General features: G+C 37.7%; 1 protein-coding gene and 1 long non-coding RNA gene across 5 annotated transcripts; both read left to right on the top strand.

The window, feature by feature from the left end:
* The first annotated feature begins 1,794 nt into the window (after positions 1–1,794).
* Positions 1,795–5,429, top strand: LOC125019528. Of its 2 annotated transcripts, XR_007114079.1 has the most exons (6): positions 1,795–1,847; positions 3,017–3,079; positions 4,297–4,350; positions 4,433–4,501; positions 4,581–4,634; positions 4,762–5,429. It is a non-coding gene; the product is annotated as an uncharacterized LOC125019528 (long non-coding RNA). The 2 variants fall into 2 exon arrangements; XR_007114078.1 differs by lacking the exon at positions 1,795–1,847 and having other exon boundaries at positions 2,891–3,079.
* Positions 5,430–11,462: 6,033 nt separating this feature from the next.
* LOC125019527 lies at positions 11,463–23,027 on the top strand. Of its 3 annotated transcripts, none has more exons than XM_047604347.1 (6): positions 11,463–11,552; positions 11,760–12,038; positions 12,641–12,901; positions 13,935–13,988; positions 15,457–15,552; positions 22,833–23,027. In XM_047604347.1, exons 1-6 carry the CDS (start codon positions 11,492–11,494, stop codon positions 22,886–22,888), a joined length of 807 nt encoding a protein of 268 aa, XP_047460303.1. In that variant the 5' UTR covers positions 11,463–11,491; the 3' UTR covers positions 22,889–23,027. The 3 variants fall into 3 exon arrangements, with proteins under 3 accessions (XP_047460303.1, XP_047460302.1, XP_047460304.1); XM_047604346.1 differs by lacking the exon at positions 22,833–23,027 and adding an exon at positions 15,830–15,904; XM_047604348.1 differs by lacking the exons at positions 11,463–11,552; positions 11,760–12,038; positions 12,641–12,901; positions 13,935–13,988; positions 15,457–15,552 and adding exons at positions 16,203–16,439; positions 16,966–17,244; positions 22,045–22,305.
* Positions 23,028–23,750: the final 723 nt, after the last annotated feature.

Below are 23,750 nucleotides of genomic sequence, written 5' to 3'. Positions count from 1 at the left end.
TTATGGGGAGTCAGTGGAGGTTGGTTACAGGCTGGAGCTCAGGTGGCAGTCTATTTATGGAGCTGGACTTACAGGACTTAGAGGACTTACAGGACTTAGAGGATTTACAGGACCTAGAGGACTTACAGGACTTACAGGACTTACAGGACTTACAAGACTTAGAGGAAAATATTAAGTTTGAGCTGTTGAGTCGATACCGGATATCTTGAATTTTCGATGTATCGTGCAGATTCTGTGATATGTTTGTGTTGGTTACTGAGTAGCTAAAGCTAAAGCTTATTTTTAAAGCTAAATACAAAGTTGATGTCTGCACAACTCAGAAACGTTGGAGCATGGCCTTTACGAATCCACTGGGTGATCGATTGAGCAGGAGCTAACGGCTGATATGGAAAACGTTGAACTTCAAAACAAACAGCATTTTAAATGCAGGGTTCCTATATTCTGTGTTGGTACAGGCCTGCACTCTGGTGTTATGTTAATGTGGGGTCAGACTGGAGTCATCTAGGTCTGTCGCCCAGATGGGTGATAAGAAGTTTACATAGAGAACTGAGATCACGCTACGTTTGGTGTGAAACTGTCAAGTTTGTGCAAAAGCCGTGAAAGAAAAGGAGCCGATAATCCAGTGAAATGCATTGTTTTGTATTTATTTGTTTTAACTGGTGACTTTAGAGTTGCACAGACTCTGGGTTTAGTAACAACATGGATTATTACTGGAGTTAAATAAATAAAACTGAACTGAGCTGAGTTATAATTATTAATATATAAGGATCAGATGAGTGTGATGATGTTTTCTCTCTGTGTGTTTGCTTTTACAGATGTTGCGTGCAAACAAATGTCTTGTTGTGTGACTTTCGTTTTACACCAGATGGACCTTTTTTTAGAGTGAGATGTATCAAACAGATTGTGTGAAGATTATATTTAAACTTCTGATTAGTATTCATCTTAAAATAGAACTTAATAAAAGATTTTTTTTTCTAGAGAACTCCCAGCTCTGCTCTCCATCAACATTAGTCCATGTTGCATCATGTTGTATTAACGTCACCTTCACCAGGATCTAAACGCAGATATGTGTTAAAATGAAATGATTAAACTGACTGAAAGGGTGAATAGAGACTGTTTAAACCTTTTCAGATGTAAAGCGACCAAAGACAATAGGGACATGAAACCAGGTCAGGTTTACAGCCAGGTTTATCTGAGTGGCTTCAAATGTGAGACAGCTGCTGTACAAAACACAACCACAAAAAAACAGAAAATAGATAGCGATGTTTCTTTTGTTTCCATCTGAGGTTTACAGCTCTGTGACATTCGTACGGTAAAGCTGAATGTGTTTATGAGCAGTTATAAGCACATTTAAACGCATCTTAATCTTCTTTCCTAATGTGTTAAAAAGGAACAACAACAACTACACCAACAACAACAACTACAACAACTGAACCAACAACTACACCAACAACAACCGCAACAACAACCACAACAACAACAACAACAACAACAAAAACAACGACACCACCAACAACAACAACAACGACTACACCAACAACAACTGAACCAACAACTACATCAACACCAACAACTACATCAACACCAACAACTACATCAACACCAACGTCTCTAGGTAACACATAGACCACTAGGATGTTAAATGTTTGTTTTTGACACATGTTGAACCATACAAACACAATAAATATTTTATTTATTATCCGCCCTTGTTGTATCGTCACAGTTTTTGTGTCTTGCTTCTTTTCCAGACCTGTGGCAGTATTTAGTTTTTGGGGCTGGGGGCGTCATCATCATCCTGATCATCGTCGCCGTCTTCTTCACTCAGAGACAATGTCTTAAAAGACAAGGTGAGCTTCTTACCTGGTCTTAATTATGAGGTGGATCGCCCTCCAACCAATCAGAGACATTTAGTTTCTACGTCGCCGTTACTCTTGTGTCATCATCGCTTTAAGCCCCGCCCTCACGACCTGATTGGCTCTGATAAGATAAAATAAGATGCTATTTATATAAGAATATACACACTACAGGCCACAGGTTTGGAAGCAAGATCAAATATACACATAAAAGATCATAGTTTCCTAGTTTATACTTTGCATTAAAATAACCATGATTATTATATAAAGAGACATTTTTACTGTAATTATCAGGTATTTGAGTTTTTCTTTCTTCAAAATAACCTCCTTTAACAACAGCATGACATATACCAGGGATGTTTGGTTGCAGACTCTCAAAAGAGCTAAAGAGTTAAAGTGAATTGTGTTTTTTTTTTTTTACTTTTGCACTGAAGTTGTGACTCTTGTAAATCTTCTCGACCCTAAAACTAAGCCCTTCTTTTCTTTTGCTGACATTTATTCACCAATGTGCTGGTAACATTAACGTTCACCTAAAAGTAAACTGAGGAAAATGGTTCATATCACTAAAAGTAAAGTCTGATCCTACAGTAAACAACATCCCAGAATAGATAGAACTCATGCTGGTTGTTAAGAAAGGCATCGTGAACAGAAACTTGAAGTTGCTTCCAAACGTTTGGCCTGTAGTGAATAGTTCCTGACTGTAAAATGTGTTTGACAAGACAATGAGGTAGTGGTTTGTGCTAAAAGTAGTTTTAGTATTTAGTGGATGGTTGTAGGAGCAGAATCAGAATCATCCCAAACGTTTCTCCTTCCACTTTCTTAAAGTTTTAGGCCTCGTTTGCATCACCTCATGTTCTGTGGGTGGTTGGAGTTGGTGTGGGTGGTTTTTATTTAACACACTATGATCTCTGACTAACCACTAAAAAAGAAACCGATGAGTGTGGACGCCCTGTTAAACTGGAAGTAGGCGTGAGATGAAGCTGGTTCTTGGTCACAGTGTCGTCATTTATTTCTCATTTCCTCATCAGTGTCGAAGCTTCATGGTGGGAAAGGATGTGATGGTTTCATCAGTTTGATCTGTATTATACTATTAATAAAGTCCTTTCTTTCTTTCTTTCTTTCTTTCTTTCTTTCTTTCTTTCTTTCTTTCTTTCTTTTTGCAGAGAGTGAGATTAAGTTACACGTCTATGAGGAGATACCAGCGGACAGACCTCCTCCTACGAACGGTGAGGAAAAAAACAACTTTCTTCATATGTTGAGATGGAGACTGATTAACAACGAACCTTTAACTGAGCTGCATCGCGAGAACCAACACAGACAAACACAAACACAGACATAGGCATAGACCCTCTTTACATAGAGCTTAATGTGGTCGCTTCGGCTCAGCACAGCATAGAAATGTAGAGCACCAGCACCGATGGACATACCTCACACTATAAAAAGTAAAAAGAACCAGTGGAAGGTTCAGTGTTAAACCACCACCACACACTTTACTGCACATTACTATGTACCAAATATGCACTAGTTTAGTTACATTAGACAAATACTGCTTATTATTTATGCACCGTTTAACGTTCACTTTATCTGTATTTGATACCGCCTAACTTATCACCTCCTACTTCCTCCTCATGTAGATTATGTTATACTTCCTGTTTGTAGTCCACTTACTATTAACACACAAATCCATCTGTAAATGTTCATAGTACCTCAGTCAGTCATTGTTTTTATGTTGCTCACTGGTTTCATGTGTAAATCCTGCCCATATATATATATATATGGTTTTCCTCGTCCATTGTTGCCAGAACTGTCCATTGAAATGTGCTAACCGGTGTTTAAAGGCTATAGTGTTTGAGATCATTTTGCCTCCAGTTAAGCCCCGCCCCTCAAAAAACATCACACTGTTTACAAACCGTGAAGGTGTGTAAACAAAACTACAATGTTTCTGAAACTAAAATAAAGTTTTCATGTATCTTGAGTGGTTTTGGTCAGCAAAGATTCACCTGTACCATACCTCTTATATATATCTCAGTATTTATGCTACATGCTCTTACTGCTGACTGCTCCTCTGCACTTTAGATCAACTAAACTACATTTAGTTGATCTGTACCTGCACATGTGTAATGACAATAAAGCTGAATCTAATCTAATCACCTGCTGCCTTAAAATATGAATAAACTCAGCTCAGTTAGAACTAACAATCATTTATTATGAGTTAACACAACTTATTACGTCACATTGTCCATAGGAGGAAACTGATTTGACCTTGTCTAATGAACACAGAGAAAGTAAAGAGTAGAGTGAGATTATAATGTTTATTAAGAGTTCAGCCGATGACCTGGAGGGAAAAAGCTGCACCAAAGTGAGAGACAGAAGTAGATAGATTCATGCTATCAGTAGGTTTTAATTAAAAATGATGTTGTTTCCTCGTTGCTTCTTCTGTAAGGTGTCCAACTCTCTGCAGGACAAACAGCTGTTTACTACAGCCTGGTCTCTACAGGTTAGTAAATAAAAAAATAAAGCTTCAAGTCAAACAAGACTGGTTTTAAAAATCACTTTGTTTTCTGGTGACGTTTGAACAGGAGGATCGAACCAAAACGACCTGACGTACGCCAACATCAGTGAGCTGCCAGCGCCAGGACACAAGAGCGGTAACACACCAGACATCACTCACATTACTGACAATCCTTCAAACACACAGTCACTTAAATACATGAACTCTACCTGCAGTGTCCCCATATTGTCTGGTTGGTGCCCAAGCTGTTAGTGGACGAGGTAACGAAGGTAAATTATTATTAGTAGCTCATCATTTCTGCCTTTCATGGCATTAAATGCGTTTTTTTATATCAATGTATCTGAGAGACTTAAAAAGAAATAAACCTCTATAATCTAATATCTCCTTGACCTGCAGGGCTGTCGCCATCGAACCCGTACTCTTTACTGCAGAAACCTACAGCAGCTGAACTCTGACCTTAGGAGGAGTTCATCTGGAGAAAAAACTTTATTTATGGATGTAAATACAACCCATTCTTTATCTGTGTGTCATCAGCGTGTTCCTCTTTGTTCACAGATGAATTTTCACATTAAAAGTCTGAAGTTTTTTGATGATAATCTCACCCTCTGTACGATCAGTAATCGCAAAAATCCCATAATGTACAAAAATTTGATTTGACTCCTTCAATACGTGACTGCTGTTAGTTTATTTAAAGGTAAAACTGCATCATGAGCTACACTGTAAACGACCTGTGGTAATGTTTTACTATAGCAGATGTTCCTGAGTTTGTACGATAATTTTCCTCAAAATGCGACAAATTTTAGCTTCTGGTACGATAATTTGTGGCAACACTGCTCCAGATAAACATTCAAACTCAAAATACAAAGTAGTAAAGTTGTTCTGGTTGTTGAGGTTCATTTGTCATTTTACAATAAATAATAATAAGTGTGTTAAATAATAGTTTTATTTGTTATTGTTATAAATCTTATTTTATTTATAAAGTACATTTAGAGATGGATGTTGACCAAAGAGCTGTTTTATTTTACACTTTATTAAATAAACTGTTCAATGTTTGACCGACTGAATTTTCTTAAAATGACTCTGAATTTATTAGTTTTTCATTTCATTTATTTGGACCTCCATTAGCTTTGGTGGCTAAGGTCATCGCTATTCTTCCTGGAGTCCACACCCTACGCAGTTATCTTTACACTGCAGTACTCAATTACCCAAAAACACACCACACCACAAAACGACACAACCAATATCTAAAAGAAAACACCTCACAACAATCTACAAAACAAACAAAAAAAAAAATCATACAGATAGTATAGACCCCTTCATGGCCTAACGTCACAACATTGGCTGGAGGCGAACACTGTCACTTTCAACCAGGAAAATGTCGTCTTGGTGTATTTTTGGTGCCAAAGCTGAAAAATCAAAAATACTAACTTGAAGTTTTATCACATATGAGCCACTGCGAGTTGTAGACAACGTTGTTTGAACGATTAAAAGAACACTTCATATCAGGTCAGATTAACATTTAATGCATCATCAGTTTCAGCCTTGATAACGTTTTAGATTAGAATAAATTGTGACTGAAATTATATTATTATGTTAAGTTAATCATTATTTAGGACGATTCTTGTTACATGTCTATGCTAAAGCTAACTGCTAACTCAACATTAGTTGTGTGTATTCAGGTATTTACTACATTACCCTCCACAGTGGTTCCACTTACGTCTTGTAATATCTTTGTTGGAGAGGCTTCACTTGATAAAGACAGACCTGTGTCCTTTGGTCAAATTATCCATCCAGTGGGTGACAGTCGAGGGGTCGGAGAATATAGTCCAATCAGTCAGAGTCAACTTTTCAAAATAACATTCACGGTCTTAGAGAGTTAGCGTATTAGTATATTCTATAGAATATACGTTTTCCTCGTCCATTCTCGCCTTCAAAAAACGTCATATTGTTTACAAACCATGAAGGAGTCTATAGTACAGGACCTAGTTCCAGTTAGCAATAACACTAGGATGTAGCTGTTAGCATAATTCATAAATGATTAGATGGTCAGTTATATATTTACTTACATTAGAAGTGATTCCAGTTTATTAAATTTATAGTCTGGATCTCTTAAAACCATTTAGACTGACACTAATTAATTGTAAACAGTAGCCTCAACTAAACATCAGCAGTTAAACAACTTACAAAGGGAAAAACTGAAAAAACTTGGCTAAAACGCCAGCAAAGATTCACCAGGAGCTACGAAGCAACGTTGTCACTGTTTTTGTCCTCAGTTCCTTTACTTTTTGCTCTAGTTTTGGTCTCCATTAACTTGTGAGTTTTGGCCTCACCAGCCCTCTATTAGCGTACAGGCTAAGCATCAGTGTTATTTATTTATTTTTTTTATCTATTTTTACTTGTGATTTATTTTATTAAAATCTTCACCTTGCAAACATTTAACACACAATTATTACATTTGTGTTTTAGTGATGCAGATGTTGAATCAGCTTTTATTATTACAAAGTACTTACTGCTGATTCAAATAAAAGGAAGCATCCTGTCCACTGAGTTCCTGTTGTCACATCTCATAGAAATAGTGGTGAGAGTTAACGGAGACGTTTCAGAGTGAGAGTGAGGGTGAACATCTACTGCTGCCTCTTAGCCTGTGCTCTGGGCTGTCATGTCTCTGCAGGTGAGAACTCTAATTTAATCCTTTTAAAGATTAGATTAGATTAGATTATATTAGATTAGATATGGCTGGAAAAGAAAACCCAATCAGGTCTGATGTTTCCACTGAGAGCAGGAGTCTGATCTTCACTGAGGTTGGTTCTGGTGACTCTGGACTCTACTACTGTGATGGAAAACCTGCTGGTTATCTGGAGGTGGAAAAGGTCAGAGGTCAACACAGAATAATTCAATGCAAGAGACGTTAAGCTGCATCCAGCAAACAGCTAGCTTAGCTTAGCATAAAGACTGTGAACAAAGGAAACAGCTAATCCACTTTATAGCATCTCCTTTGTTACATTCACATTTCTGCTAGCTAGTGTGAGGATCACGTAGTTAGATCCTGTTATCAAAGTCTAAGTAAACAATAACTAAAGTGCATGGTTAAAAAATTGATTAAAACTAAATAAGGAGTTGTATATGTAGACATAGCGGCAGCAGGTTTTTCTGTGTGAAATAGAGGTTGTAAAAGACTTTTATTGGATTCAGATAAATCCTGAAAGGTACCCTGACCGGAAGCGGGTTTGTTGTTCAGAGTAAGTTGCCATGGTCATGTACCTCCATAAGAACGAATCCAGCTTTGTGATACCGGAAACCCAGGGTTAACCCTGAAGTTACCTCGCTAAATCCGTAATCCTGCTTTGTGATACAGACCTCAGGTTTATCTGAGTGGCTTGAAATGTGAAACAGCTGCTGCAGAAAACACAACCACAAAAAAAGGGAAAATAGATAGAGACGTTTCTTTTGTTTCCATCTGAGGTTTACAGCTCCAAGACATTCGTATGTTAAAGCTAAACACATGTAGTATGTTTTGTGACCAGTTATAAGCACATTTAAATGCATCTTAATCTGCTTGTCCAATATGTCAAAAGGGAACAACAACAACACCAACAACTACACCAGCAACAACTTTTCCATTAACACCAACGTCTTAATCAACGACAGCTGCTGTGACGTCTCCAGGTAACACAACAATCACTTAGATGTTAAATGTTTTTGTCCAGAATCACAATGTGTTGCATGACACATGTTGAACGACATTAACACGATAAATATTTTATTTATTATCCACCCTAGTTGTATCGTCACAGTTTTTTTGTCTTGCTTCTTTTCCAGACCAGTGGCCAACAAAAAATTGACCATTTTAAAACCCTTGTATTGAAGTATAAATCATTTTATTGAGTCAGGGCTGGGAGATTAAAACAAGTGGTTATAATGGGTTATAATGATATTTTTAGTAGTAATCTTTATTTGTGATGCTACACAAAAACTAATAATTAAATCAAGTAAATATTTTAGATAATCTTGATCATATCCAAGACTAATTGAAAAAAATGCCCTAATCTCCCAAAATTAGTTTTATGGAAAATAACAAATTTTGTATGTTTTTTTTTCTTTTTCTTTTTTTTTTCTTTTTGGTACAAACAGCAGCGTCTTTAAGAAATCAACCTGGCTTTTAAAGGATTAAGATCCTCAAATGATTAATTTTTTGGTAGTTTTATAAATTGGTGATGTGGTTTAAGAGATTTATGCAGAAACAATATCAATCAGTTAAGCTTTTATAGTGTTTTGTGACCTGAGGGTTAACTCTTTATCATTCCTCTGGGTGGTTTATGGGACAGCAGTATCTGCCTGAACCAATCACAGCTCTGGACACCAGTTGTGTTTGAGTAAATGCTGCATGATGCAATATGTCATTTTCTTCTTTCTGATTTAATTATAAGTCATTATTTGATTCAACCAACACAATCTTTCAAATATAAATAAATATAAGATGGACCCAACAACTTTTTCTTTTTTAACTGATTTGAAGGATTACTTTAATAAAAACAGAAGCTACAGTAGAAACCAGTTCAGCTGAGGAGCCTCGTGTTTCTGCTTCATGTTGTCAAACTAACTCAGTGACTAATGGATGAAGCTCTGCTTGTTGTTATTGTGTCTTTGTCTTCCAGCTCCTTCTGACCTGTGGCCAGTGTGTGTTCGTGCTGTGGTCGTAGTGATCTTCTTAATCACCATGATCAGCATCACTGCTGCCACCTGGAGGAAAGGTAGAGCCCCTGGAAGACACACACATATATTTAAACTGTAAGACTGTTCCAGCTCTATAAATGTCCACATGGGGGCTCTGATCTGCACCAACAACCTCATCACTGGTTCTTGTTCCATGGTTCAACTTTCAATCAGAAACCACTGGAACTGAAGAAGTAGTTTTAGAAAATCTTGTGCAGACGTTGATAACAGGTTCCCACCAGTTAAACCACATTTATGATGATTTAAATGAGGAGTAAAAGACCTAGAAACAGGTTTTATTCTCTGTCTTTCACAGCTGGACAGATCCAGAACCAGAAGAGACCCTCAGCAGAAAGAGGAACTGATCCCTGATCCCCCACTGTTTTACCAGCTACTATATTCTGATTAAAATGTTTTCTATTTTATTTTACTGGATAATCCTTATTTTATCTTTCTTTGTACTTATTATATTCTTTTTATATTTTCGATACTTCAGTCATTGGACGTGATGTAGGGACACAGTGGAAACTAAACTATTGAGTTGTGGCAACAACAAACCTTGTGAAACACCTCAGGTTAAACCACAACACAGAATATGAGGCATTTATGATGAGGAGGACAGAAGAGGAGAGAACAGGGTCACAATTAAGATGCAAGGTTTCATTTTATAGTAAGATCTGCCTTTATTCATCCCTCAGTAGGGAAATTGTCATTGTTAACAGCAGCAGAGACATTCAGCATCACACACACAGTGCACATATAGGTGGACTAAAGAATGAAAATAAAAGCATAAAAAATATATATATAAAAAGATATATTATAAACAAACAAGTCAGCGTTCAAGTCAGAAAATATATAAAATGAGTATGTTTATATATATGTAGATATATACACATCTACAGATGGGAGGGATGCAGACAGTGTAAAACAGCAGGTATAAATATATATGTACATGTACATGTAGTTACATACACAACAGTGCAGTAAATATTACACATGAAACGATATATTGCACATATGATGTTGTTGGTAGTAATTCTTAATAGTTAAAAAAATATTTTGCTTATTTCTTATTATGTATTTGAAACAGCATTTTCATATATTTACTATGATTGTGTCTCTGTTTGGTTTTTCTGTTGTTTTATTGCACGGCTATATAGTAAATAAGTTAAAAATGAATAAATCAATTAATCTGACGTCTTGTATTCTTTTCGAAGCTATGATTTGAAATAAACTACTCTTTTGGATTTACCAGATACATTAGGGTGTATCTACACAACGTATGGGCATATATTATGAAATTAAATCGATGGTATCGAACATCATGCTCAGGACCAAATACAGGAAGTAACGCAATACGCATGCGCTGAAAACCAAAACAGACATGGCGAGGGGGCGTTTTTTCTTTTCCTCCGCTGCAGTTTCTTTTTCCTTCATTTGAAGTTCATTGCGGACAGGAAATGCTCTCTGTCTCACTGCCTCATGCGGTCATTTACAGTTATGTGCATTTGATGAATAACTAAAATAAATAAAATCCCCCAAACAGCCGTTGACTTTCTTTAGAGCGACCGTTTGTTTTTCCGGGTTGAGAGGGAGGGAGGGACTTCCCCTCCTACGTCATCCAATCAAGGAGCGCTGCTGTCAATCACGTGACGTCGCTTAGGACATTGTACCAAAATCTACTCAAATCCTTCAAAACATCATATACTCATATCAACATATATATAATATCACATTTATCATGTGAAATATATATATATAAATGTTAATCAAATATTTAGAGACATTAAACAGTGAATGGAGTCAAACTGATCCCAAAGATAAATAACAGGAGGTTAAATAATGACCTGTAGAGGTCTAATCCACCCACTTCAACTCTTCACCTGTAGGTTGCGCTGCAGCTACATTTAAATTCATTCAGGCCTCAGTTTGAGTCCATAAAGGAACAGTTTATTAAATTTAACAAATGCAGGAAATTAAGAACCTGACTAGAGGAGACGGGGACGACTTCTTTAGATATTTACAGATGAGGGATTATTGGATATAAAACACAATACTCCATGACTCTGTGGACCAGGAACTAGTCTGATCCATGAGTCCTGAACAATATTTAATTCTCAACAATCATTCTCCTCTAGTTTTAGCTCAGAGACAAAACATGAATAAAATGCACAAATCTTTTTCTCAGTGAAAGTCGTCTCTGTCAAACACATAAATAAATAAATAAATATATAAAAAGTAAGAACACGTATTTGTTCTATCTGCGACACAATATTACTGCTGATTCAAATACAAAGAAGCATCATCAACCACAGAAAAATTTGTTGTGTCCACCCAGGCCACTGAGTTCCTGTTCTCACAGCTCATAGAAATAGTGGTGAGAGTTAGCGGAGACGTTTCAGAGTGAGTCAGGATGAGGGTGAACATCTACTGCTGCCTCTTAGCCTGTGCTCTGGGCTGTCATGTCTCTGCAGGTCAGAACTCTAATTTAATCCCATTTAACGACTTGAACTCGGTTTTTATTCTAAACTTTTTTATTCTCAACATCTCTGAGCTCAGAGCTCTGTCTGTCTGTCTGTGTTTAGCTGTGAACTAGGAAATAGTCGCGTGACGTTAATATGAACCAACTTCATCTGAAGGGTTGATGTGATTCTGACTGAACTCTGACTCTTGTTTTTCAGATTTATTTCATAAAGTAGTTGAAGAAAGACAGGTGGTGATTCTTCCTTGTCGTCAACCTGTGAAGAATAAAGTGACGTGGAGCAGAGAGAGAGATGGAAGGAAAGTTGATATTCTAACAGTTGATGGTGACAGAGACATAAAACACATTAAAGATCCAGGCAAACGATTCAGTACATTTGCTGATAAATCTCTGGTCATTGCCAGAGCTGATGTCTCTGACTCTGGAAAATATCTGTGTGATGATGAAGAAGCTGTGGAACTGACTGTGATCCCATTAGGTAAGATTAACCTTCATCAAAGTTCTTCTTTCTCTTAATCCTCTTCCTCTCTCTTAGTAAACAGTGGTATACTTTTATGAAGTATGCTTGAGTATAAGTATAGCTAGTATAGTAAGGACCGTGTACTTGTAGTGTACTAGAAAGTATATTAATGTAACACTTCTTCAGACTAAAGTGAAACATTTTTAAGTTTCTTAAAGGAAACTTTAAATATACTTCATGAGGTTGTTTCAAGTTTACAAACTTTCAAGTAAACAGGTACACTCTTCTATATACTACTAGTGTACTTGTATACTTCTAGTCCACATTTTAGATAATTGAAGTATAGTGTAAGTACTTTTACAAACAAAAAATTACTAAAACTAAACAAAATACTTTTTTTTTTTCCATTTTACTACTTTAGTTGTTGTTGTACTTTAAGTGTACTTGTAAGTTTGGTTAGTATATTACTTGTAGTATATTATGCATATACTTGAAATGTACTTCTCAACTGATTCTTCTTCCTGTGGAACCACTGTTCTAGTAGATTTATTATATTTGTCGTCTAAAACCTGCTTTAGATTCTTTATGAAACCTGAATGTTGTGTCTGTGTTTCCCTCAGGAACCAGGATCCACAGTGTTACAGAGAGGACCAGCTTCTCTCTGAATTGTCCTCATGATGTTGGAGGATCACATGATCCAGGATGGAGGAGAGAAATGGCTGGAAAAGAAAAACCAATCAGGTCTGATGTTTCCACTGAGAGCAGGAGTCTGATCTTCACTGAGGTTGGTCCTGGTGACTCTGGACTCTACTACTGTGATGGAAAACCTGCTGGTTATCTCAACGTGACCACACAGAAGAAACCTGACGGAGGGGGTAAAGGTCAGAACTTCAAATGTGTCTCTAACTTACACAACAGGTTAAATATAACTGGAGCTGGAGCTAAAACAGGAAGTGATTAAACAACCTCCCATGAGCTCAAGAAATTACATTATCAACATTTGTTCCTTCTTCCAATGAACCCAGAGATTTTTTAGACGTGTGACATCATTCAAGAGACTGAAGGTGTGAGATTAGATTCAACTTTATTGTCATTACACATGTTGAAATAAAGGCAACTACATGCAGTTAGCAGCAGAAAACAGGAAGTGTAGAGTATTTACATATGTATAAATTTATATGTATTTGGATTAAATTGGAACAAACCGTGTTCCAGCTTCAGAACTTTGCAGGAATTGACCAGGTTCAGAGTGGCAAAGTGTGGGGTTGGTGTTCCCGTTACATCTTTTTTATTCAGGAAAATGGGAAAAAATAGCAACGCACAGTGACTTGGATAAGTAACTGTAATCTGATTACTGGTTTGGAAATAGTAACGCGTTGAACAAAGTGGTCAGATTAGAGCGGCATTACTGGCGTTAACTAATGCACAACTAAACAATGCACGTTAACACAAAGTTAACCACCAACTTAGACAATATAACATCATTAACAGTGACTCACCTTCAGGCAATAAACCAGGAGCTACAGGTGAATGTTGGGAAAAGTCCAAGTCACATCTGGAGTAAAACCAACATTTTACTGCATTTCACACACGGATGTGGTGCGTTTGCGGCCATTGTTGCGTTCATGAACGTGGGACAGATAAGATTTTACAGAGAAAGAAGCTATTGCTGAATGGAACTTAGTTCAACAAGTCAACAACACAGTGTGGGCTTTCTAACAAGACCAGATCAGATAAAATAATCCTTTATTTATCTCACAGCCGGATTTAACCATCAGGATATTTATAGACACAGTGATGTACGGATACTCTAGCAAGACCTTTAATCTATGATCAATGGAAACTAGATTACAGGATATGTACAAACTATGGTTATTTATTTGATTGGTGACATGTGATTCAACTGATCAACAGGGAAAACTCCACCACCAACACCACCAACTACAACTCCTCCACCGGAAAACTCAGGTAAAACCACAGTAAAGAACCAAAGTGGTTTAGAAGACGCTGTTGTCTTCTGTTTTATACCAATACAGACAAATGAAGGACATTTAATCCTCAGGCATCAGTTTAATTTACTTCCCACTAGAATCATTCAGGATAAAAACATCAACAAAGTGACTGATTTTAGTTTTAAACATTAAAAATTACAAATCTGACCATATTGAAGAATAAATGAGTTTATTGAGTCATGGCTGAGAGAATAAAACATGTGGTTATAATGGGACATTTTTAGTAGTAAATTTTAAATCTGATGCTACACAACAACTAATAATCTAGTCAAGTCAATATTTTAAATAATCTTGGTCATATCTAAGACTGAGAAAAATGCCCAGCCTTCCAACACCAGTTTTATTGTTATATAATTTAACACCAGTGACTTAAATATTCATTAATACACAGGACGAGATGTTACAATCCCTTGTGCCATGATTTAAGGCAAAACTCCCTTAGAAGCCAGGTCCAACTGGAAAACCAACCAGCAGTCAGCTACAAACTATGTCAGAAACGAGATACAATTAGCTTAGCCACAGAAATAAAACACCAGCAGTCGGTAATAGAGATGATGGGAATGCAACTACACTCAGACCAGGACATCTCTTTCTTCTGCCTATGTCAGAAACGAAATACAATTAGCCTAGCCACGGAAACGAAACACTCGAAAGCACCAACTAATTAGCCTAACCGCCAATAGTAAGTAAGGATTGATGGGACATGCAACTATGCTTCAAGCAACATTCCTCCCCTCTGCCAAGATCAGAAGTTACACCAGCGAATGAGCCTAACTAGCAACAGTAGGCAGTGTGCCGCACATCACTGGGGGTTTCAAGTGGATGAAATATTTTAAATAGTCTTTTAAAATAAAGCCCCTGCCCCCCAACACTAGTTTAATGGAAAACAAATATTGTTTTAATGTTTTGTTTTAATTTACCTGGCTTTTAAAGGGTTAAGATCCTCAAAATGATTCATTTTTTGGTAGTTTTATAAATTCCTGACGTGGTTTAAGAGATTTATGCAGAAACAATATCAATCAGTTTAGTTTTTACAGTGTTTTGTGACCTGAGGGTTAACTCTTTATCATTCCTCTGGGTGGTTTATGGGACAGCAGTATCTGTTTGAACCAATCACAGCTCTGGACACCAGTTGTGTTTGAGTAAATGCTGCATGATGCAATATGTCATTTTCTTCTTTCTGATTTAATTATAAGTCATTATAGGATTCAACCAACACAATCTTTCAAAAATAAATAAATAGAAGATGGACCCAACAACTTTTTCTATTTTAACTGATTTGAAGGATTACTTTAATAAAAACAGAAACTACAGTAGAAACCAGTTCAGCTGAGGAGCCTCGTGTTTCTGCTTCATGTTGTCAAACTAACTCAGTGACTAATGGATGAAGCTCTGCTTGTTGTTATTGTGTCTTTGTCTTCCAGCTCCTTCTGACCTGTGGCCAGTGTGTGTTCGTACTGTGGTCGTAGTGATCTACTTAATCACCATGATCAGCATCACTGCTGCCACCTGGAGGAAAGGTAGAGCCCCTGGAAGACACACACATATATTTAAACTGTAAGACTGTTCCAGCTCTATAAATGTCCACATGGGGGCTCTGATCTGCACCAATAACCTCATCACTGGTTCTTGTTCCATGGTCCAAATTTCAATCAGATCCACTGGAACTGAAGAAGTAGTTTTAGAAAATGTTGTGCAGACGCTGATAACAGGTTCCCACCAGTTAAACCACATTTATGATGATTTAAATGAGGAGTAAAAGTCCTAGAAACAGGTTTTATTCTCTGTCTTTCACAGCTGGACAGATCCAGAACCAGAAGAGACCCTCGGCAGAAAGAGGAACTGATCCCTGATCCCCCACTGTTTTACCAGGTACTATATTCTGATTAAAATGTTTTCTATTTTATTTTACTGGATAATCCTTATTTTTTATTTTTGTTTTTCATCTTTCTTTATACTTGTGTTTCTTTCATGTTCTAAGCTGCTTTGAACAAGTCATTAAAGTCAAATCATTAAAGTCTGTGATGTATATACTGAAATATCCATCCTTCCACTGACACCATTGTCTTCTGCTCTGAAATCGATTTTGAAATCAAAGTATTGATACTAAGGATACTTCAGGCATCAGTTGTAATGTAGGAACACAGTGGAAAGTAACTAGACCATTGAGTTGTGGCAACACAACAAACCAACATGTATTTGTTTCATCTATGACACAATCTTACTGCTTCAAATGAAGAGAAGCATCATCAACCAGAAAAAAACTCCCAGACCACTGAGTTCCTGTTGTCACATCTCATAGAAATAGTGGTGAGAGTTGGTACAGACGTTTCAGAGTGAGTCAGGATGAGGGTGAACATCTACTGCTGCCTCTTAGCCTGTGCTCTGGGCTGTCATGTCTCTGCAGGTGAGAACTCTAATTTAATCCCATTTAACGACTTGAACTCAGTTTTTATTCTCAACTTTTATGAGACGGTGAAAAGAACTCTGCAGATTATTTTCTAGATGGACTAGAAATAGATTAGATTAGATTTAACTTTATTCTCATTCCACATGTGCAGATACAGATCAACTAAATGTAGTTCCTCATTTAACCAGAGGAGCAGTCAGCAGTAAGAGCATGTAGCATAAATGCTGTTGTATATAAGAGGTATGGTACAGGTTGGTTTATAGCAGATAGACAATATTTACAGATGGAGACTATGAACAGGAGAGACCACATGTACAAGTCAGACAGATCTCTTTTATTACTTTTTCTAAACATAAGGAACAAAGAAGAGAGTTCAGAGGAAACATCTCTGAGCTCAGAGCTCTGTCTGTCTGTCTGTCTGTCTGTGTTTAGCTGTGAACCAGGAAATAGTCGCGTGACATTAATATGAACCAACTTCATCTGAAGGGTTGATGTGATTCTGACTCTGACTCTTGTTTTTCAGATTTATTTCATAAAGTAGTTGAAGAAAGACAGGTGGTGATTCTTCATTGTCGTCAACCTGTGAAGAATAAAGTGACGTGGAGCAGAGAGAGAGATGGAAGGAAAGTTGATATTCTAACAATTGATGGTGACAGAGACATAAAACACATAAAAGATCCAAAAAAACGATTCATTTCATTAGCTGATAAATCTCTGGTCGTCTTCAAAGCCGACATCTCTGACTCTGGAAAATATCTGTGTGATGATGAAGAAGCTGTGGAACTGACTGTGATCCCATTAGGTAAGATTAACCTTCATCAAAGTTCTTCTTTCTCTTTCTCCTCTTCCTCTCTCTTAGTAAACAGTGGTATACTTTTATGAAGTATGCTTGAGTATAAATATAGCTAGTATAGTAAGGACCATGTACTTGTAGTGTACTAGAAAGTATATTAATGTAATACTTCTTCAGACTAAAGTGAAACATTCTTTTCCAAGTTTGTAAAAGTAAACTTTAAGTATATTTTATAAGGTTGTTTAAGTTTACAATAGTCAGATAAATATATGACAGAGCCGGAGCTAAAATAAAACAGGAAGCAATTAAAGAACCTCCTACGAGCTCAAGAAAGAGAAATTCAACATTTGTTCCGTCTTCCAATGAACCCAGAGATATTTTAGACGTGTTACATCATTCAAGAGACTGAAGTGGTCTTGCGGCCATGGTGCGTTCATGAGCATGGGACAGATAATAATTTACAGAGAAAGAAGCTATTGCTGAATGGAACTTAGTTCAACGAGTCAACAACACAGTGTGGGCTTTCTAACAAGACCAGATCAGATAAAATAATCCTTTATTTATCCCACAGCCGGATTTAACCATCAGGATATTTATAGACACAGTGATGTACGGAAACTGTAGCAAGACCTTTAATCTATGATCAATGGAAACTAGATTACAGGATGTGTACAAACTATGGTTATTTATTTGATTGGTGACATGTGATTCAACTGATCAATAGGGAAAACTCCACCACCACCACCACCACCAACTACAACAACTACAACAACTCCTCCACCACCACCACCAACTACAACTCCTCCACCACCACCAACAACTACAACTCCTCCACCACCACCACCACCAACTACAACTCCTCCACCACCACCAATACAATCCTCACGGAAATCGTAAAACCACAGTAAAGAACCAAAGTGGTTTAGAGGACGCTGTTGTCTTCTGTTTTATACCAATACAGACAAATGAAGGACATTTAATCCTCAGGCATCAGTTTAATTTACTTCCCTCTAGAATCATTCAGGATAAAAACATCAACAAAGTGACAGATTTTAGTGTTAAACATTAAAAATGACAAATCTGACCATATTGAAGAATAAATGAGTTTATTGAGTCATGGCTGAGAGAATAAAACATGTGGTTATAATGGGACATTTTAGCAGTAAATTTTAAATCTGATGCTACACAACAACTAATAATCTAGTCAAGTCAATATTTTAAATAATCTTGGTCATATCTAAGACTGAGAAAAATGCCCAGCCTTCCACCACCAGTTTTATTGTTATATAGTTTAACAGCAGTGACTTAAATATTCATTAATACACAGGACGAGATGTTACAATCCCTTGTGCCATGATTTAAGGCAAAACTCTCTTAGAAGCCAGGTCCAACTGGAAAACCAACCAGCAGTCAGCTACAAACTATGTCAGAAACGAGATACAATTAGCTTAGCCACAGAAATAAAACCCCAGCTAATTAGCCTAGACACCAGCAGTCGGTAATAGAGATGATGGAGATGCAACTACACTCAGACCAGGACATCTCTTCCTTCTGCCTATGTCAGAAACGAAACACTCGAAAGCACCAACTAATTAGCCTAGCCGCCAATAGTAAGTAAGGATTGATGGGGCATACAACTATGCTTCAAGCAACATTCCTCTCCTCTGCCAAGATCAGAAGTTACACACAAGAAAACACCAGCAAACGAGCCTAACTAGCAACAGTAGGCAGTGTGCAGTATCCCGCACATCATTGGGGGTTTCAAGTGGGCACCTCCCTTCACCGATGTTTCGTTAAGTTAGGCCCACGACATCTCAAGAAGGTTTAACAGTGAACTCCAGCGTCCCGGAGTCACCTCCCGTGTGCCTTTCAACAGACAGATTAGATTAATCTAACTACAACTGCTACCTATTGTCAGTACATAGCTAGCCTTACCTTTAGCATGCTCCCCAGCTAGCGTGCTTCCTCCGTAGCCACAACCACTGACTCACTCACTCCGCTGCCAGGGACTGTTAAGCCTTATTCTTTATGGCAACCCTCTGTTCTTTTCTGCGAATGCCCAACTCACACAGGAGAGCAATGGCGGATTTGGCCACAAATCCACAGCAGCCGACCTCCGCTGGGCGCACACGGGCGCTCCAGCCTCGCTGCTCCGCTTCCGATGCCAACTCAGCATATCTATCTCTCTTGCGCTCATTCGCCTCTTCAACTCTGTCTTCCCACGGGACAGTTAACTCCACAAAATACACTATCCTTTCTTTCTCAGACCACAACAGCACGTCCGGTCTTTTAAGGCTCACGGGTATCTGTTGTGGAACGCTCAAGGCTCCATCTAGGTCGGTCCTCAGCTCCCAGGCTCCGCCCACACTTAGCTGCCCTACAGTATGCCTGCGCCTCCTTGATCTGATGAATTTCCTCCACTACCATCTTCCTCTTTTCCACCGCGGACGCCTTGCTCCACAGAGGTTTCCCTGCACACAGTCCCAGGCCTCCACGCCTCTTTGCTGCACATGCCCCATGATATCTCTGAGCCTGAGGGCAGCCTGCGCCTCCTGAACCGTGTCTCTTGGGTTCCACTTCCCGCCTGTTTTAACCGTGGGGGCTGTCCGCCTGACTACTGGATCTTTTGACTGAGTGAGAGTCATCTCCAGTCTAGCCTTAGCACACTTAAACTCCTCTGTTAGACTAGTTACTGGGAGCTCCAGTATGCCTTTCCTATACAAGGCTGCACCACTTAAGCAGCGTGGAACACCAAGCCATCTCCTAATTGATGAGTTAATCATCCTTTCAAGCTTCTCAGCCTTTGTCAGAGGGACCTGATACACTATCAGTGGCCACATTAGTCGGGGTAATAACCCAATTTGCATGCACCATAATCTCAGCTTTCCTGGGAGCCCTGATCAGTCTATGCTTGAAATGCCTTGGATCATATCTTGACTTGTGTCATACCACCTTCCCAGACTCTTCACTGGCTTCTCTAGCACTGTGTAACTTATCCAGCAGTCTGCTAGTACATGGAGCAGTAGACGTCACAGTCGTCATGTCATCCATGTATGCCCTAATTGGGGGGAGACGAAGCCCTCCATGCAGCTTTTTTCCACCTACCACCCATTTTGAGGCCGTAATAATCACCTCCATTGCCATTGTAAAGGCTAGTGGAGAGATTGTACACCCTACCATGATGCCTACCTCCAGCTGCTGCCATGCTAAATAATCAACCAGCATTTAAAGCGTTAAGATCCTCTGGGATTCATTTTTTGGTAGTTTTATAAATTGTTGAAGTGGTTTAAGAGAATTATGCAGAGACAATATCAATCAGTTTAGTTTTTATAGTGAGAAAACACCTCAGGTTAAACCACAACACAGAATACGAGGCATTTATGATGAGGAGGACAGAAGAGGAGAGAACAGGGTCACAATTAAGATGAAACGTTTCATTTTATAGTAAGATCTGCCTTTATTCATCCCTCAGTAGGGAAACTCTCATTGTTAACAGCAGCAGAGACATTCAGCATAACACACACAGTGCACATATAGGTGGACTAAAGAATAAAAATAAGAGCATGAAAAATATATATAAAAGATATATTACGAACTAACATGGCAGCGTTCACAGCGGGTATAAATATACATGTACACGAAGTCTTTGTATAAACAGGATATATTTATATATATATATATATATATATATATTATATACTCTCAACGATTGCACATATTTGTTTACATTTTTTGTTTGTCTGCTGCACCGTTTAAACAAGAACTCACAGACAGAACATGAACAAAATGAACAAAACGTAAAATAAATAAATAAAATAAACTTTGCTCTGATTTTGAGCTGGAGCTTCTACAATGATTCTCCATCGAGTGCCACAATCACTCACAATTTGGTATATTGTCGCCATGTGCTGAACATTAAAATATATGCATCAGCTGTTTTTAATTGATTAATTTAATATCCCTAGATATTGTACACGTAGGGAGACACAGTGAAGCACTGTTCTAGATGAATTAGATTTAACTTTATTCTCATTCCACATGTGCAGATACAGATCAACTAAATGTAGTTCCTCATTTAACCAGAGGAGCAGTCAGCAGTAAGAGCATGTAGCATAAATGCTGTTGTATATAAGAGGTTTGGTACAGGTTGGTTTATAGCAGATGGACAATATTTACAGATGGAGACTATGAACAGGAGAGACCACATGTACAAGTCAGACAGATCTCTTTTATTACTTTTTCTAAACATAAGGAACAAAGATGAGAGTTCAGAGGAAACATCTCTGAGCTCAGAGCTCTGTCTGTCTGTCTTTCTGTCTGTGTTTAGCTGTGAACCAGGAAATAGTCGCGTGACGTTAATATGAACCAACTTCATCTGAAGGGTTGATGTGATTCTGACTGAACTCTGACTCCTGTTTTTCAGATTTATTTCATAAAGCAGTTGAAGAAAGACAGGTGGTCACTATTCATTGTCGTCAACCTGTGAAGAATAAAGTGACGTGGAGCAGAGAGAGAGATGGAAGGAAAGTTGATATTCTAACAGTTGATGGTGACAGAGACATAAAACACATTAAAGATCCAAAAAAACGATTCAGTTCATTGGCTGATAAATCTCTGGTCGTCTTCAAAGCCGACGTCTCTGACTCTGGAAAATATCTGTGTGATGATGAAGAAGCTGTGGAACTGACTGTGATCCCATCAGGTAAGATCTAATCTACACTTTGAATTATGCAACACGTTTTACAACATGACAAATTCCATCATTTCTAATCAGAATAAATTATTTTTATTTGAATAATTTTCCCTCAGGAACCAGGATCCACAGTGTTACAGAGAGGACCAGCTTCTCTCTGAATTGTCCTCATGATGTTGGAGGATCACATGATCCAGGATGGAGGAGAGAAATGGCTGGAAAAGAAAAACCAATCAGGTCTGATGTTTCCACTGAGAGCAGGAGTCTGATCTTCACTGAGGTTGGTCCTGGTGACTCTGGACTCTACTACTGTGATGGAAAACCTGCTGGTTATCTCAACGTGACCACACAGAAGAAACCTGACGGAGGGGGTAAAGGTCAGAACTTCAAATGTGTCTCTAACCTACAGTTTAAATATGACTCAGAGCTGGAGCTAAAACAGGAAGTGATTAAACAACCTCCCATGAGCTCATGAAATTACATCATCAACATTTGTTCCTTCTTCCAATGAACCCAGAGATTTTTTAGACGTGTGACATCATTCAAGAGACTGAAGGTGTGAGATTAGATTCAACTTTATTGTCGTTACACATGTTGAAGTAAAAGGCAAGGACACGCAGTTAGCAGCAGGAAACAGGAAGTGTAGAGTATTTACATGTATGTATATACACATACGTATGTTTATACGTATTTAAGATCAAATCAAATGAAATAATCATTATTTATCCCACAGCTGGTTCAATAGACGTTAGGATATGTCAGAAGCCACTGGAACTGAAGAAGTAGTTTTAGAAAATCTTGTGCAGACGTGGATAACAGGTTCCCACCAGTTAAACCACCTTTATGATGATTTAAATGAGGAGTAAAAGACCTAGAAACAGGTTTTATTCTCTGTCTTTCACAGCTGGACAGATCCAGAACCAGAAGAGACCCTCAGCAGAAAGAGGAACTGATCCCTGATCCCCCACTGTTTTACCAGCTAATATATTCTGATTAAAATGTTTCCCATTTTATTTTACTGGATAATCCTTATTTTGATTTGATTTTATCTTTCTTTTTACTTGTGTTTCTTTTATGTTCTAAGCTACTGTGACCAAGAATGTAAGATGCAAGGTTTCATTTTATAGTAAGATCTGCCTTTATTCATCCCTCAGCAGGGAAACTCTCATTGTTAACAGCAGCAGAGACATTCAGCATCACACACACAGTGCACATATAGGTGGACTAAAGAACTAAAATAAAAGCATAAAAATATATATATAAAAAAGATATAAATAAACAAGTCAGCGTTCAAGTCAGAAAATATATAAAATTAGCATGTTTTTATATATGTAGATATATACACATCTACAGATGGGAGGGAAACAGACAGTGTAAAACAGCAGGTATAAATATATATGTACATGTACATGTAGTTACATACACAACAGTGCAGTAAATATTACACATGAAACAGGACATTGCACATATGTTGTTGTTGGTAGTAGTTCTTAAAAAAATATATTTTTCCTTTTTCTTTTTGTGTGTTTGAAACAGCATTTTCACATGTTTACTATGATTGTGTCTCTGGTTTTTCTGTTGTTGTATTTGCTCAGGTATATAGTAAATAAGTTAAAAATGAATAAATAAATTACTCTGACGTCTTGTTTTCTTTTCGAAGTTATGATTTAAAAAAAAATACTTTTTACGTTTACCAGATACATTAGGGTGTATCTACACAAAGTATCGGTATCTATTAAGAAATGAAATCAATGGTATCGAACATCATGCTCAGCGGCAGGACCAAATACAAGAAGTAACGCAATACGCATGCGCTGAAATC

This window comes from Mugil cephalus, chromosome 14, assembly GCF_022458985.1.
Source record: "Mugil cephalus isolate CIBA_MC_2020 chromosome 14, CIBA_Mcephalus_1.1, whole genome shotgun sequence".
NCBI lineage: Eukaryota > Metazoa > Chordata > Actinopteri > Mugiliformes > Mugilidae > Mugil > Mugil cephalus.
Note: the sequence above shows the minus strand (reverse complement) of the source record. Positions and strands in the feature narration are given on the sequence as shown.